At 39.7% G+C, this 12,649-nt stretch overlaps 2 protein-coding genes across 4 annotated transcripts in view; both read left to right on the top strand.

Moving 5' to 3' along the window:
* Nucleotides 1–6,222, top strand: part of LOC106882085 (protein SFI1 homolog) — a 30,032-nt gene extending 23,810 nt beyond the window's left edge. The window contains exons 25-30 of one of the 2 annotated variants that reach the window (XM_014932643.3): nucleotides 633–844; nucleotides 1,416–1,538; nucleotides 2,182–2,317; nucleotides 3,215–4,113; nucleotides 4,609–4,702; nucleotides 5,183–6,222. In XM_014932643.3, the coding sequence (XP_014788129.1) occupies nucleotides 633–844; nucleotides 1,416–1,538; nucleotides 2,182–2,317; nucleotides 3,215–4,113; nucleotides 4,609–4,702; nucleotides 5,183–5,296 (1,578 nt within the window). In that variant the 3' untranslated portion in view covers nucleotides 5,297–6,222. The remainder of the gene's footprint in view (nucleotides 1–632; nucleotides 845–1,415; nucleotides 1,539–2,181; nucleotides 2,318–3,214; nucleotides 4,114–4,608; nucleotides 4,703–5,182) is intronic. The other variant, XM_089362219.1, reaches the window with a different exon arrangement.
* A 4,723-nt stretch (nucleotides 6,223–10,945) lies between these two features.
* LOC106882078 (putative E3 ubiquitin-protein ligase HECTD2) overlaps nucleotides 10,946–12,649 on the top strand; it is a 39,705-nt gene continuing 38,001 nt past the window's right edge. For both annotated transcript variants that reach the window (XM_089362220.1, XM_089362222.1), the window contains exon 1: nucleotides 10,946–11,083. The gene's annotated coding sequence lies outside the window, so the exon portion shown is untranslated. The remainder of the gene's footprint in view (nucleotides 11,084–12,649) is intronic.

Raw genomic sequence — 12,649 nt, forward strand, 5'->3', positions numbered from 1 at the left:
TAACATAGCATTGTATTGTGTAATACATTGTAGTGCAGGGGAGTGTTATGTACAGAAGTGTAATGGACTGTTGTATAGTATAGGGTAATGTAACAGAGGTGAAGGTGTGCGGCTTAGTGGTTTGGGTATTTACCTCACAATCGCAAGGTCATGAGTTCAATTCCCTGTGGAGTTTTGTGTCCTTGAGCAATACACTGTATTTCACATTGCTCTAGTCCACTCAGCTGATAAAAATGAGTTGTACCTGTAATTTAAAGGGGTCAGCCTTGTCACATTCTGTGTCACTCTGAATCTCCCTGAGAACTATGTTAAGGTTACATGTGTCTGTGGAGTGCTCAGCCACTTGCACGTTAATTATATGAGCAGGCTGTTCTGTTGATCAGATCATCTGGCACCTTTGTCATCGTAATCAACAGAGTGCCACTTATAACAAGGGAGAGACCTAGTAATTTCACATGGCCCCAGTATATTCCTAGCACGAAGATCAGAAAAAATTAAACACCAATCAAGTTCTAGTATCAATTTAATTCATTAACCCCCTTCTCTCGTCCCCAAATTCTCACCCTTATACTTATGTTAGAAACAATAATTATTACTATTGTCATCGTCATCATATTTCTTTCTCTTTGCAGGAAGCCCTGTCCACATTCTGCCTTGCACAGAAGTTTGCTTTGCGCTGGAAACTGTATGTTAAAAGGCGCCAGAAGTTGCATTGTGACAGTGACTCAAGACCACATTCGTCTCAGCTCTTGTGCTTACCCAAACTCCAAAATATTCCGAATGCCCCACTACACAGTGCAATTTCCTCATCCAAAGATTCAACAATCAATCGTGGAAGCTGGAGGTAATATCCTGTTTCTCTATACAAACCATTTTTATTGCCATCAGTTTTGCATTTTCAAGCTCAGAGCTGAGAAAAGTAATAAGGAGGATACAAGGAGGCAGTTGAAAAAACCCAGCTTCTATATATGGCTGAAGCTAGAAGACAAGATGGCTTGAAAGCCATAACATGCTGACTGGGAAATAGCGCCACTAGATGAGGCTGGCTGACACTTAAGTAGCATCATTGATTGACAGGTGGGCCAAGGTAGTAGTCTCGTTCATAGCATGCCCTCCTCCTCCTCCTGGTTCAAAGGCTTGTACCATCAAACATTTGTATGTCACCCATATGTGTTCTCAAAGGTATTTTTCATATCAGACACGTCAACATCGACTACACATCTTTATGTCAACTCTGTTTTCCTATCAAACATATTTCTGTGTCAAAGCCATCCACATCAAGTATACATCTCTGTTGAGCAACTGACCCAGGCAAACATATTCTATCTAAACAAATATTTGTGTCAAAGAGTTGTCTGTCCAACATACTAAAATCCCTGTGACCATCACTCAGTTTTCTTCTCTTTTTTTTTTAGCATCAACCAAGATGCCATCAATAATCTTCTGGAATTAACTAAATCAAGACCAAAGCCAGTTTGTCCAGCCTTCATCTTGGAATCACTGGATCTTGACAATTCCTCCATTGACTCTGTCAGCAGGTTTTGTAGCAGCAACTATTCTTTATTTTAACATTTTATTTATTTATATTCATATTTGCTTAGTTAGGCCTGGCTGTGTAGAAATATTCTGAAACGTGTTTGTCTGTTTGTCTCAGCCAACATCAAAAAAGAACTCTGGTCCCAGCTAAGCTTTGGTTTCAATCAGATAGTGAGATGGTGGTACATATAATACCATGGCCATCACTCACAAGTCAATATGACCTGGTAGCACTACTATCATCATCATCATCATTGCATTGGTCTGGTGGAGTTTATTAAGGCAGATTTTCTACCTTGGGTGCCCTTCCTGTCACCAACCCCCACATATTTCCAAGTAAAATAACAGTTTTTTCAGACATATTTTTCACAAAATGTCGCAAATGAATGGCACCGCTTGTATGACAGGGACACTCTAAAATTGTAATCGTGGTCGATGCCAGTGTCACGTAACTGGCACATGAGCAGTGCCCTTTACACTCTTGGAGTGGTTGACATTAGGAAGGGCATCCATCTGTACTTATGTTTCTGCTAATTGTTTTAATAAGATGCATGGCTTCATCTGCAAAATTTTAAGACAGTCGTAGAAGTTAGTCTTGATATGTTTTTTGTATCTTAGGATTCACTGTCGTGATATTCTTTTCAGGACTGTCCCAGAATCTTCCAGTCATCCTCACTGTGATAAACAACAACCACCACCACCACCCACGTTAAACAGAGACTATGTGGTCAGTGACGGAGACAGAGTGGCATCATCTCAAACAAGGAATAATGAAGAGCAGGTAATTTATTTTGCTTTCGATGCTGGAGATCTTGCTGATGCTGGTGCCACCTCGCCAGTGCTGGTGCCATGTGAAAAGTACCTGGTTCCCTCTGTAAAGTGGCTGGCTTTAGGAAGGACATCCAGCCATTGAAACCTTGCCAAAACTGACAGTAGAGCTTGGTACAGTCCTCTGACTTACCAGCTCCTATCAAGCCATCCAACCCATGCTAGCATGGAAGATGAACATAAAATGATGATGATGTAACCGGTTCATCAGGACTGATTCAGTAAGCAATCAATTGATCACTGCATTGTGGTGGGCGGCAGTGGTGCCACTGCCACCACTGCTGTCTTATATCTAGAATTTCACCAAATTCTTAAAGATAGCTATGGAACCCATATTAATCATAGCAAGACACATCAGGAAGTTATAAAATAAAGTACCAGCCAAGTTAGGATTAATAGTAAGAATTAATCCCTCCCCCTTAAATTGCTAACCAAACCAGCTCCCTATGGTCTCTGTGTACAGTTTGAAAGTGGGCAATAATTCCCTCGTGGGGAAGGGATTCCTTCGTGGGGAAGGGGTTCCCTCACCCTTGCTACAGCTTATGAAATGTTTTTATTTCCATATCATTCACTAACTTTAGTAATGAAGACACTTGACTCATCTTAAAGACAGGGTCAGCTGTCTTCAGAATAGGGGCCAAACAGGGGTTTTCGTGCATGATTTACATTGAATGTGTTCATCTATTTGCGTGGTGCCTCTTAATTCCAAAATGTAATTTAAAGTTCAAAATATAGAGTACAAGATTGAAATTTTTTAAAATAACAAAATAGTGTACAAGTCTAAAGACTGAAACCAGTAAAAGGATATATGAATATATATTCTATATCTCATGTTTTGTTATCATTTCAGATTGCTGGTGCTGTCAGTTCCTGCCCCATTTCATTAAACCATCTTCCATTGGAATCTGCTTCACCTGACGCCAACTGTGGGTTCTTGACAAAGATGAGGTCTGGAGATATCAGGCAAGAGAGGTCATCAGCATTAATGTTTAAACCAAACACTGCTGAACAGATGCCGCCATTGGCAATATCACATCCCAGCACTGTTGGAGAAGAAGTGTTATTGCAGAGTTCACAGCCCAACATGTCTGAAAATAAACAGCTACTTCTGACCACTAAGACCTGTGATTCTTTTCATAAAGGTTCGCTGTTGAATAATAATGCTAACATTCCCAGAGATAAGAATTTAATATACAGTACCAATGAGAACATTCCCAGAATTAAAGAGCAGCTACAAACAACAGCCCATAACATTCTTGGAGATAACAGATTACTACAGGGCTCAGTACCTAACACTGTCCAAGACAATAATGTATTTCCCATCATTAAGTCCAGCATTCCAAATAATGAAGGCGCTCAGTGCTGTGGTAACCATGACCTTCCCTACAGTGATGGTCTGCTACAGAATATTGTTCCTTACATGTCCCAAGATGAAGACCTGCAGTGCAGCATTGACTTAGATATCGTTCAAGATGAAGAAGAATTACAATGTTGTACAGTTCCTGCAATCAGTTCTGGTTCAAGGTTAACACAGAGTAATGTGCAAGAGGGTCACCAACTGATGACACCCCAAGACTTCACCTTATTAAGCCTTAGTGTCAGCAATGTTCTCCAGGGTAGCAGCATTGATTCAGACATGCATGACAAATTACCATCAACTACAGAGTGTAGCCAGTCACAGTTGATTGAAGAAATTTCACACTTGAAGCAGTTAATGCTGGACTACAAACAGGGCCGTCTCAGACTTAGGTTTGTACATTAAACCATTCTGCTTATTTAATTGGCTGTTTGGGGGAAATTCTCAGACATGTGGGAATCCAAAGGTTATGTTGCTCCCTTTAGGGTGCAATATGGATACACAGATGTTTATCATGGACACTACAGTGACACAGCTGTTTGTACATGGTTATTACATTGATAAAGCTATCCGTATTGTATAGTAGTGGCAAAGCCATCTGTACTAGTAAAGTTGAGTGGCAGAACTGTGTGAAGTGGGACATAATTGTTATCTGCAACAAATATAGTGTAAAGGTAGGGGTCCACTTTGTTGCTAGCATTCGGTCCAAAGAATAATTTTCTCCTTTCTTCCCCAAAATTTCAGAAACCCTGAGACGTTTTGTGCATGTTTTATTTCTTCATCAGACAAACTTTTACAAAAAAATAAGAACAAGATTTTGGCAATACCTTCAAATATATTGTACCTTGTCACTTCAAATTGATCTGTATTTGAACCATCTTTTATAGTTCATTGCGGACATATAAACAGCAGTTGCAGAGTTGGCAGAGCAACATGCAGGAACGCTCCATGTTACAAACCGTGGCAGCTGAACTGGCAGAGGTAAGTATTGTCGTTGTCTATATTTGATTATTAATGTGTTTGTGTCTATGTGAATATATTTTGTAATGCAACGAGATTATGTCTACCATTGGATTATGTCTACCATTGGAGTTTAATCCCCAAAGCAGTCTTCGTTCAACAGTAATGCCCCAGTTGTTGGCCGTAACCTAAATCATATGATGGTGTTCCTCTTTTACTTCTTTCACTCAATGGGCTGCGGCCATGCTGGGGCATCACCACTGAAGAATTTTTAGCCGAATGAATCAACCCAAGTACTTATTTTCTTTTTAAACCTAGTACTTATCCTATCAGTCTCTTCTGCCAAACTGCTAAGTCATGTGGACATAAACACACCAACACTGGTCGTCAAACAGTGATGGGGGACAAACAGACACGAACACACACACACACACACATGTATCAATATATATGTTACTAATTTTCTGTTTTGTTTTGTTTTTTTTTTTGTCTATTTCCCAGACAGAACATAGTATTTCTACTCTGAAAACTTCTCTCAGAACACAGAGACAGCGGATCAAATCCAAATTAAAGCAGATCAATCTCAAGATCCATCTTTTACCTGGTCAGCATTAAAGTTCAGACACAACATCTGCTGACCTCTCTCTCTCTCTCCATATATATATATATATATATATCTACTTCATTTTATGGTCAGTTGTCATTCCTTCAGAAAGTGGACAGTGAAATATCTTCACAACACGGACATCTGTCTTTGTCAGTAGTTGACCAGTTGCCTTCCTATAAGGTGGACACATCTATCACTTTGTTACCTTTCTCAGGAAATGGTCCCTTTTCTCCTCAAAACATCCACAGCTGCCTCACCAAGAGATGGACATTTTACTACATTCTGGAATTGGTCAGCTTGTTATTACTGTTGTTATTGTTGTTGTTGTTGTTATAGCCCTGGGTTGGTGCTCACTGTGTCTGTGGAGTGCTCAGCCACTTGTTCGTTAATTCCACATGCAGGCTGTTCCATTGATCGGATCAACTGGTACCCTCATCAACATAATCAACGGAGTGCCAGTAACTTTGTCGTTGTTAATCTGGTGTTCAGAACATTAATGAAAATAAAATTTTCGATTGGAAATTTTAATTTAGATCCCTTTACAACAGAAACATTGAAACATAGACCGAAAGGCAGCCATGGACAGGTTGGCATTGAAAGGGGTTGTCATGGGAGGGTTAAATTTGAGTGAAATTTTGTCTGCTGCTACCAGAAGTTCAAATGACCATCTAAAACACAATCCCACATTGACCTCCCATTGGTCAGCTCACTCTTGAAGTGGACAGTTATCATCTCTTCAATTAATGGTCAGTTATGTTGTTCCAGAAAACTTTTATGTATTATCTGCTGCTTCCACAGAAAATAGTGAACTTATCAGAATGTGAACATGTAACAAATCTTCTACTTTGTAATTCTTTGTTATATGAAATATTTTAGCTTTTTTTTATATAAATATTTTTCTATAGAAATAAATAAAGTTATATTTTTTTATGAATTTTGTTATTGTTAATTTATATCAAGGTTTTTTGTTGTTCTTGTTCTTGTTTATCTCCAATCTGACTTGATCCAGTAAACTTGTGAGCAGAAGTATTTCTATTAAGATCATCTTGCCTTTTTATTTCAAACATAGTATATCTTGGACTACATAATACGCTATGTTTTTCCTTTATTTTTAAGGGTGGCATGTGGTTTGAGAAACATTTGGCTGCTATATCTAACAGGTTTAGTGAATGTGTAGCAACACTGTTGGCTTATTTTAAATTCACTGTTGTTAATACTGTAGTTATCTAGCCTTGTACCTAAGATAGGAGCTACTGCTATTATTAATACCCTGCGCATGTAAGCGAAAGCAGGGTATTGTAATCACTCATCTGTGTGTTTGCAAAATTACTGGAAAAGAGCTGAACAGATTTTCACCACATTTGGCAGAAATACTCATTGGGTGAGTGGCTCAAAATGATGAACATTTGGTTTGCTTTATAAAAAAATTAAAGTATTTAAAAAATTGAACGTACAAATTTCCCAATGAACAAGTGGTCGTTATTTTGTTCACTTTCTTTTTCATATGAATCGACCCTCTTCTACATGTCTATAGATCATAGTGTACCTATGCACCTAGACATGTGTGCCTACATACATACATACATACATACATGAATATATAGATATGCGATTGTGTATGTACAGTGATGGATTCAAGGGTGTTGGTGGTGGTGGCACAGTATATTATACGATACTGTTTTCAAATTTTGGTACAAGGCCAGCAATTTCAGGGAAGGGGTAAGTCAATTACATTGACCCCAGTACACAACTAGTACTTAATTTATCAACCCCAAAAGAATGAAAGGCAAAGTTGACCTTGGCAGAATTTGAACTCAGAATGTAAAGACAGACAAAATACCACTAAGCATTTTGCCTGGCATGCTAACGATTCTGCCAGCTCGCCACACTGCTATATTATATAATATTACCAATGGCTATTGACCGAAGGAGATATTAGTGTCTTACAAAGGGGACATAACCTTTCTTAGCTCAATATATTACCAGTGACTAAAAACAAACACATTTAATCAAACACACAGCCCTTTATATTGTTCAATGTAAGCAGAGAAAATCAATCATTGTAGATCTATAAATACATATATATATATATATATATATTGCACTCACTTCTAAGACATGACATACCAAAGACAATGTACAAATAAAAAGTTTTAAAAAATAAAACAAGCAAACAATAGATAATGTGTTATCTTAAATGATTATCAATAATAGCTGGTGGACTCGGGAAGTACAGATGGGCAAGGTGGAAGCTGACTATGCTATGGTCACCTTGGCTACAGAACAGATATAAGGAAAATACCAACTATTGATGCTTGACAACACAACTGTCATTATAGGCTTAATCATCACAACTCTGAAATTAATACATAGGTGTCTATTCACATATATACATACATTCATACATACATTCACACATACACACACACACACACACACACACACAACATCATCATCATCATCATCATCATTATCATTTTAACGTCCATTTTTTTCCATGCTTGCATGTGTTGAGTGAAGTTCAATGAGATAGATTTTCTATAACTAGATGCTTTTCCTGTCACCAACCTTCCAGGCAAGTTGATATATTTATATATATGTATGTATGATATAATATATATATATATATATATATATATATATATATATATATATATATATATATATATATGTGTGTGTGTGTGTGTGTGTGTGTGTGTGTGGAGGCACAATGGCCTAGTGGTTAGGGCAGTGAACTCGTGGTTGTGGGATTTGCTGTTTCAATTCCCGGACTGGGCGTTGTGAGTGTTTATTGAGCGAAAACACCTAAAACCTCCACAAGGCTCCAGCAGGGGGTGGTGGCAACCCCTGCTGTGCTCTTTCTCTCACTCTTTCTTCCTGTTTCTGTTGTGCCTGTATTTCAAAGGGCCGGCCTCGTCACATTCTGTATCACACTGAATCTCCCCAAGAACTACGTTAAGGGCACACTTGTCTGTGGAATGCTCAGCCACTTACACATTAATTTCAGAAGACTGTTCCCTTGATCGGATCAACTGGAACCCTCATCGTTGTAACTAACAGAGTGCCACAATATATATATATATTTATATATATCATTATATATATATCATTCAAATATATATATAAAATAACGAAGGTGTCTAGATGCAATATAAAACCAAAAAGGAAAAATTCAGTTGTCGCCTAATAGTAACTGAGGGTGCAGGGTAGCACCTACATTGCTAGAAACAAGAGTCAAAAACCCTTATAGGCACAAAAAAGCACATTGTCTATGTACTGCCAGGGGAGATAACCACCCCTCAGAATGTAAAGACGCACAAAATTCCGCTAAGTATTTCACCCGGCATGCTAATGATTCTGGCAGCTTGCCATCTTGTACGTGTGCATCTTTGCTTGATCTGCATGCGTGTGTGTGTGTGTGTGTGTGTGTGCGCGCGTGTATGTGCATTTTTGTGCATGTCTTTGTTCATGTATGCACATGCTCTGTGTACATATGCATGTATGTATGTGTGTGTGTGTGTTTTTGCGCATGTCTTTGTGTATGTGTGCACATGTTCTGTGTATATGTGTGCGGTGCGTGCATTTCCACGCGAGTATGTGTATATGCATGTGTGTGTATGTTGTGTATGTGTGTGTGTGTATCTTTACACTTGCACACACATTATCAATATGTATGTTTGTGTGTATGTATGTTTTTGCATGTGTGTATACTCGATGTGTGTGTGTGTGTGCGTGCGCGCGTGTGTATGTGCATTTTTGTGCATGTCTTTGTTCATGTATGCACATGCTCTGTGTACATATGCATGTATGTATGTGTGTGTGTGTGTTTTTGCGCATGTCTTTGTGTATGTGTGCACATGTTCTGTGTATATGTGTGTGGTGCATGCATTTCCACGCGAGTATGTGTATATGCATGTGTGTGTATGTTGTGTATGTGTGTGTGTGTATCTTTACACTTGCACACACATTATCAATATGTATGTTTGTGTGTATGTATGTTTTTGCATGTGTGTATACTCGATGTGTGTGTGTGTGTGCGTGTGCGCGCGTGTGTATGTGCATTTTTGTGCATGTCTTTGTTCATGTATGCACATGCTCTGTGTACATATGCATGTATGTATGTGTGTGTGTGTGTTTTTGCGCATGTCTTTGTGTATGTGTGCACATGTTCTGTGTATATGTGTGTGGTGCGTGCATTTCCACGCGAGTATGTGTATATGCATGTGTGTGTATGTTGTGTATGTGTGTGTGTGTATCTTTACACTTGCACACACATTATCAATATGTATGTTTGTGTGTATGTATGTTTTTGCATGTGTGTATACTCGATGTGTGTGTGTGTGTGTGTGTGCGTGCGCGCGTGTGTATGTGCATTTTTGTGCATGTCTTTGTTCATGTATGCACATGCTCTGTGTACATATGCATGTATGTATGTGTGTGTGTGTGTTTTTGCGCATGTCTTTGTGTATGTGTGCACATGTTCTGTGTATATGTGTGTGGTGCGTGCATTTCCACGCGAGTATGTGGATATGCATGTGTGTGTATGTTGTGTATGTGTGTGTGTGTATCTTTACACTTGCACACACATTATCAATATGTATGTTTGTGTGTATGTATGTTTTTGCATGTGTGTATACTCGATGTGTGTGTGTGTGTGTGTGTGCGTGCGCGCGTGTGTATGTGCATTTTTGTGCATGTCTTTGTTCATGTATGCACATGCTCTGTGTACATATGCATGTATGTATGTGTGTGTGTGTGTTTTTGCGCATGTCTTTGTGTATGTGTGCACATGTTCTGTGTATATGTGTGTGGTGCGTGCATTTCCACGCGAGTATGTGTATATGCATGTGTGTGTATGTTGTGTATGTGTGTGTGTGTATCTTTACACTTGCACACACATTATCAATATGTATGTTTGTGTGTATGTATGTTTTTGCATGTGTGTATACTCGATGTGTGTGTGTCTGTGTGTGTGTGTGTGCGCGCGTGTGTATGTGCATTTTTGTGCATGTCTTTGTTCATGTATGCACATGCTCTGTGTACATATGCATGTATGTATGTGTGTGTGTGTGTGTGTTTTGTTTGGGCTTACTGCTTATTGTTTATTTAGTGTGTTATCATTGCTTGATTCCAGTGACTGCCATTTTGTAATTAAAGGATTATAATCGACTCATACACACACCCCATCACCACCACCACCAACAACAACAACAATAACAACACTAACATCATCACCACCACCACCACCACCACCACCACCACCACTATCACCAATGCCATCAAAACCACCAGCACCACCACCATCATGACCTCTCTATGTGAGACCATTCTTTCCAGGATCCACCACCACCAATACTCCAACTGCCACCACCACTCCAAACACCTTCGCCAGCGCCACCAATGCAATCAGCACCACCATCTCTAACACCTCCATCGCCACCACCACCACCACCGCCAATACCTCCATCACCACCAACAACCCACACCCACCCAATCACCACCACCACCACCACCACCACCACCATCACCACCACCACCAGCAACAACACCAACAACAACAAATTAATGAAGAAACTGGATACCGAAGAAACAGCCAGGTTGTTTCATGCCTGGTCTCGCTGTTGTTTGATGTTGCATCCATCAACTGTCCATGACTGGTGGTCAGCCTCACCTGCCGCTGCTGCTGCTGCTGCTGCTGCTGCTACCACTACCACGACGACTGCTACTGCTGGACGTTTCTCTCAACAACCACGGCAACCAACGGGGGCCTGTCCATGTGAAAACCTACAACCCAGGTTAGTTGGTAACATTTTTTATCGTTCTTTTAAAAAACGAAAAAGATATTTAAAAACAAATTGGGCGGTTGGTAGAGGGGGTGGAGCGGGGGGGGGGGTCAAGCAGACCTGCTCCCTCCCCTCAATGCCATCACCATCAACCACAATCCAACTACAGCCAACAACACCCACCACCACCACCACCACCACCATCATCACTGTCTCCGCCGTCACAGCCCTCACAACCAAACCGAAGGGAGTTTCCATGCAATCACTTGGTTTGCAAGAAATAGCAGCTATGTTATCCCTCAAATGAAACTTTGCTGTCTTCAAACAAAGAAAGACACATTGGATTAAGGTTTGGTGGAAGATTTTAATTCAAAACTTATGAAAACAAGACATTTGGAGCCAGAGCCAGTTTCAGCCGACTGAAACAAGTAAAAGAATAAAAGAATACCATATAGTTATATGAAAAGTAACATATAGAATTTGGGTTCAATCTCACCTCGTGGCACCTTGGGCAAGTGACTTCTACTATAGCCTCGGGCAGACCAGAGCCTTGTGAGTGGACTTGCTAGATGGAAACTGAAAGAAGCCCATCATATATAGGCGTAGGAGTGGCTGTGTGGTAAAGTGCCAGTTGAGGACCAGGGTCGATTAAATTGACCAGCTCCCTGCCCCGACAAAATTTCAGACAATTGGGTCAGTGTCTTCTACTATAGCCCTGAGCAGACCAAAGCCTTGTGAGCAGATTCGATAGACGGAAACATAGGATGAACCATGTAAAATACTAGAGAAAGAAGCCTGGCTGTTTCTTACAATATATACCAATAAATACATCGAAAGCAAAATCTTTTCAGGGGACCCAAAAATCTTATATGGTCCCTCAGAAGCCCTATGGACCCCAGTTCAGAAACCCTGGTCTAAATTGTGTTAATGTTTCTTTTATTCGGGCATGGTAGACATTAAGTTTTAGTTACAAAATCTCAACTGACAAAAAAAAAGGAAAAAAAAGAAAGGTTTTTATTCACTTGGAAAGATGTTCACAAGTTTTGTTTTTTTATATAACCGAACCATAAACTAACGATTGCTAAAAGATTTTTCATTTTAATAATTTTTTGGGGATTAATTAAGGATTAAACAGGGAGTATATTTAGCTTCCATTCATGTCTTTCTTTATTTGACTTACTGTTTTGCAGGGGTTTTTTCTGTGTCTCCCTTTTTAATTCTATTCCTGGACATTGTATGCAACATGCTCATCATCGTCATCATCATTATCATCATCATCATCATCATCATCATCATCATCATCATCATCATCAACATCGTCATCGTCGTCATCGTCGTCATCATTGTCATTGCTAATATATAGTATATCATTATCGAGCTGGTGGAGTTAGGATGCTGGACAAAATGTTTAGGGGCCTTTCCTTCTGGCTTTGCTATTCATTCTTTCTGGGGTTGATGAGTAAAGTGTCAGTTGAGAGGACCAGGGTCGATTAAAGTGACCAGCTCCCTGCCCCGACAAAATTTCAGACAATGATGATGATGATGATGATATTGATGACAACGATGATGATGATGTTG

Source organism: Octopus bimaculoides, chromosome 14, assembly GCF_046866305.1.
Source record: "Octopus bimaculoides isolate indiv1 chromosome 14, ASM4686630v1, whole genome shotgun sequence".
NCBI lineage: Eukaryota > Metazoa > Mollusca > Cephalopoda > Octopoda > Octopodidae > Octopus > Octopus bimaculoides.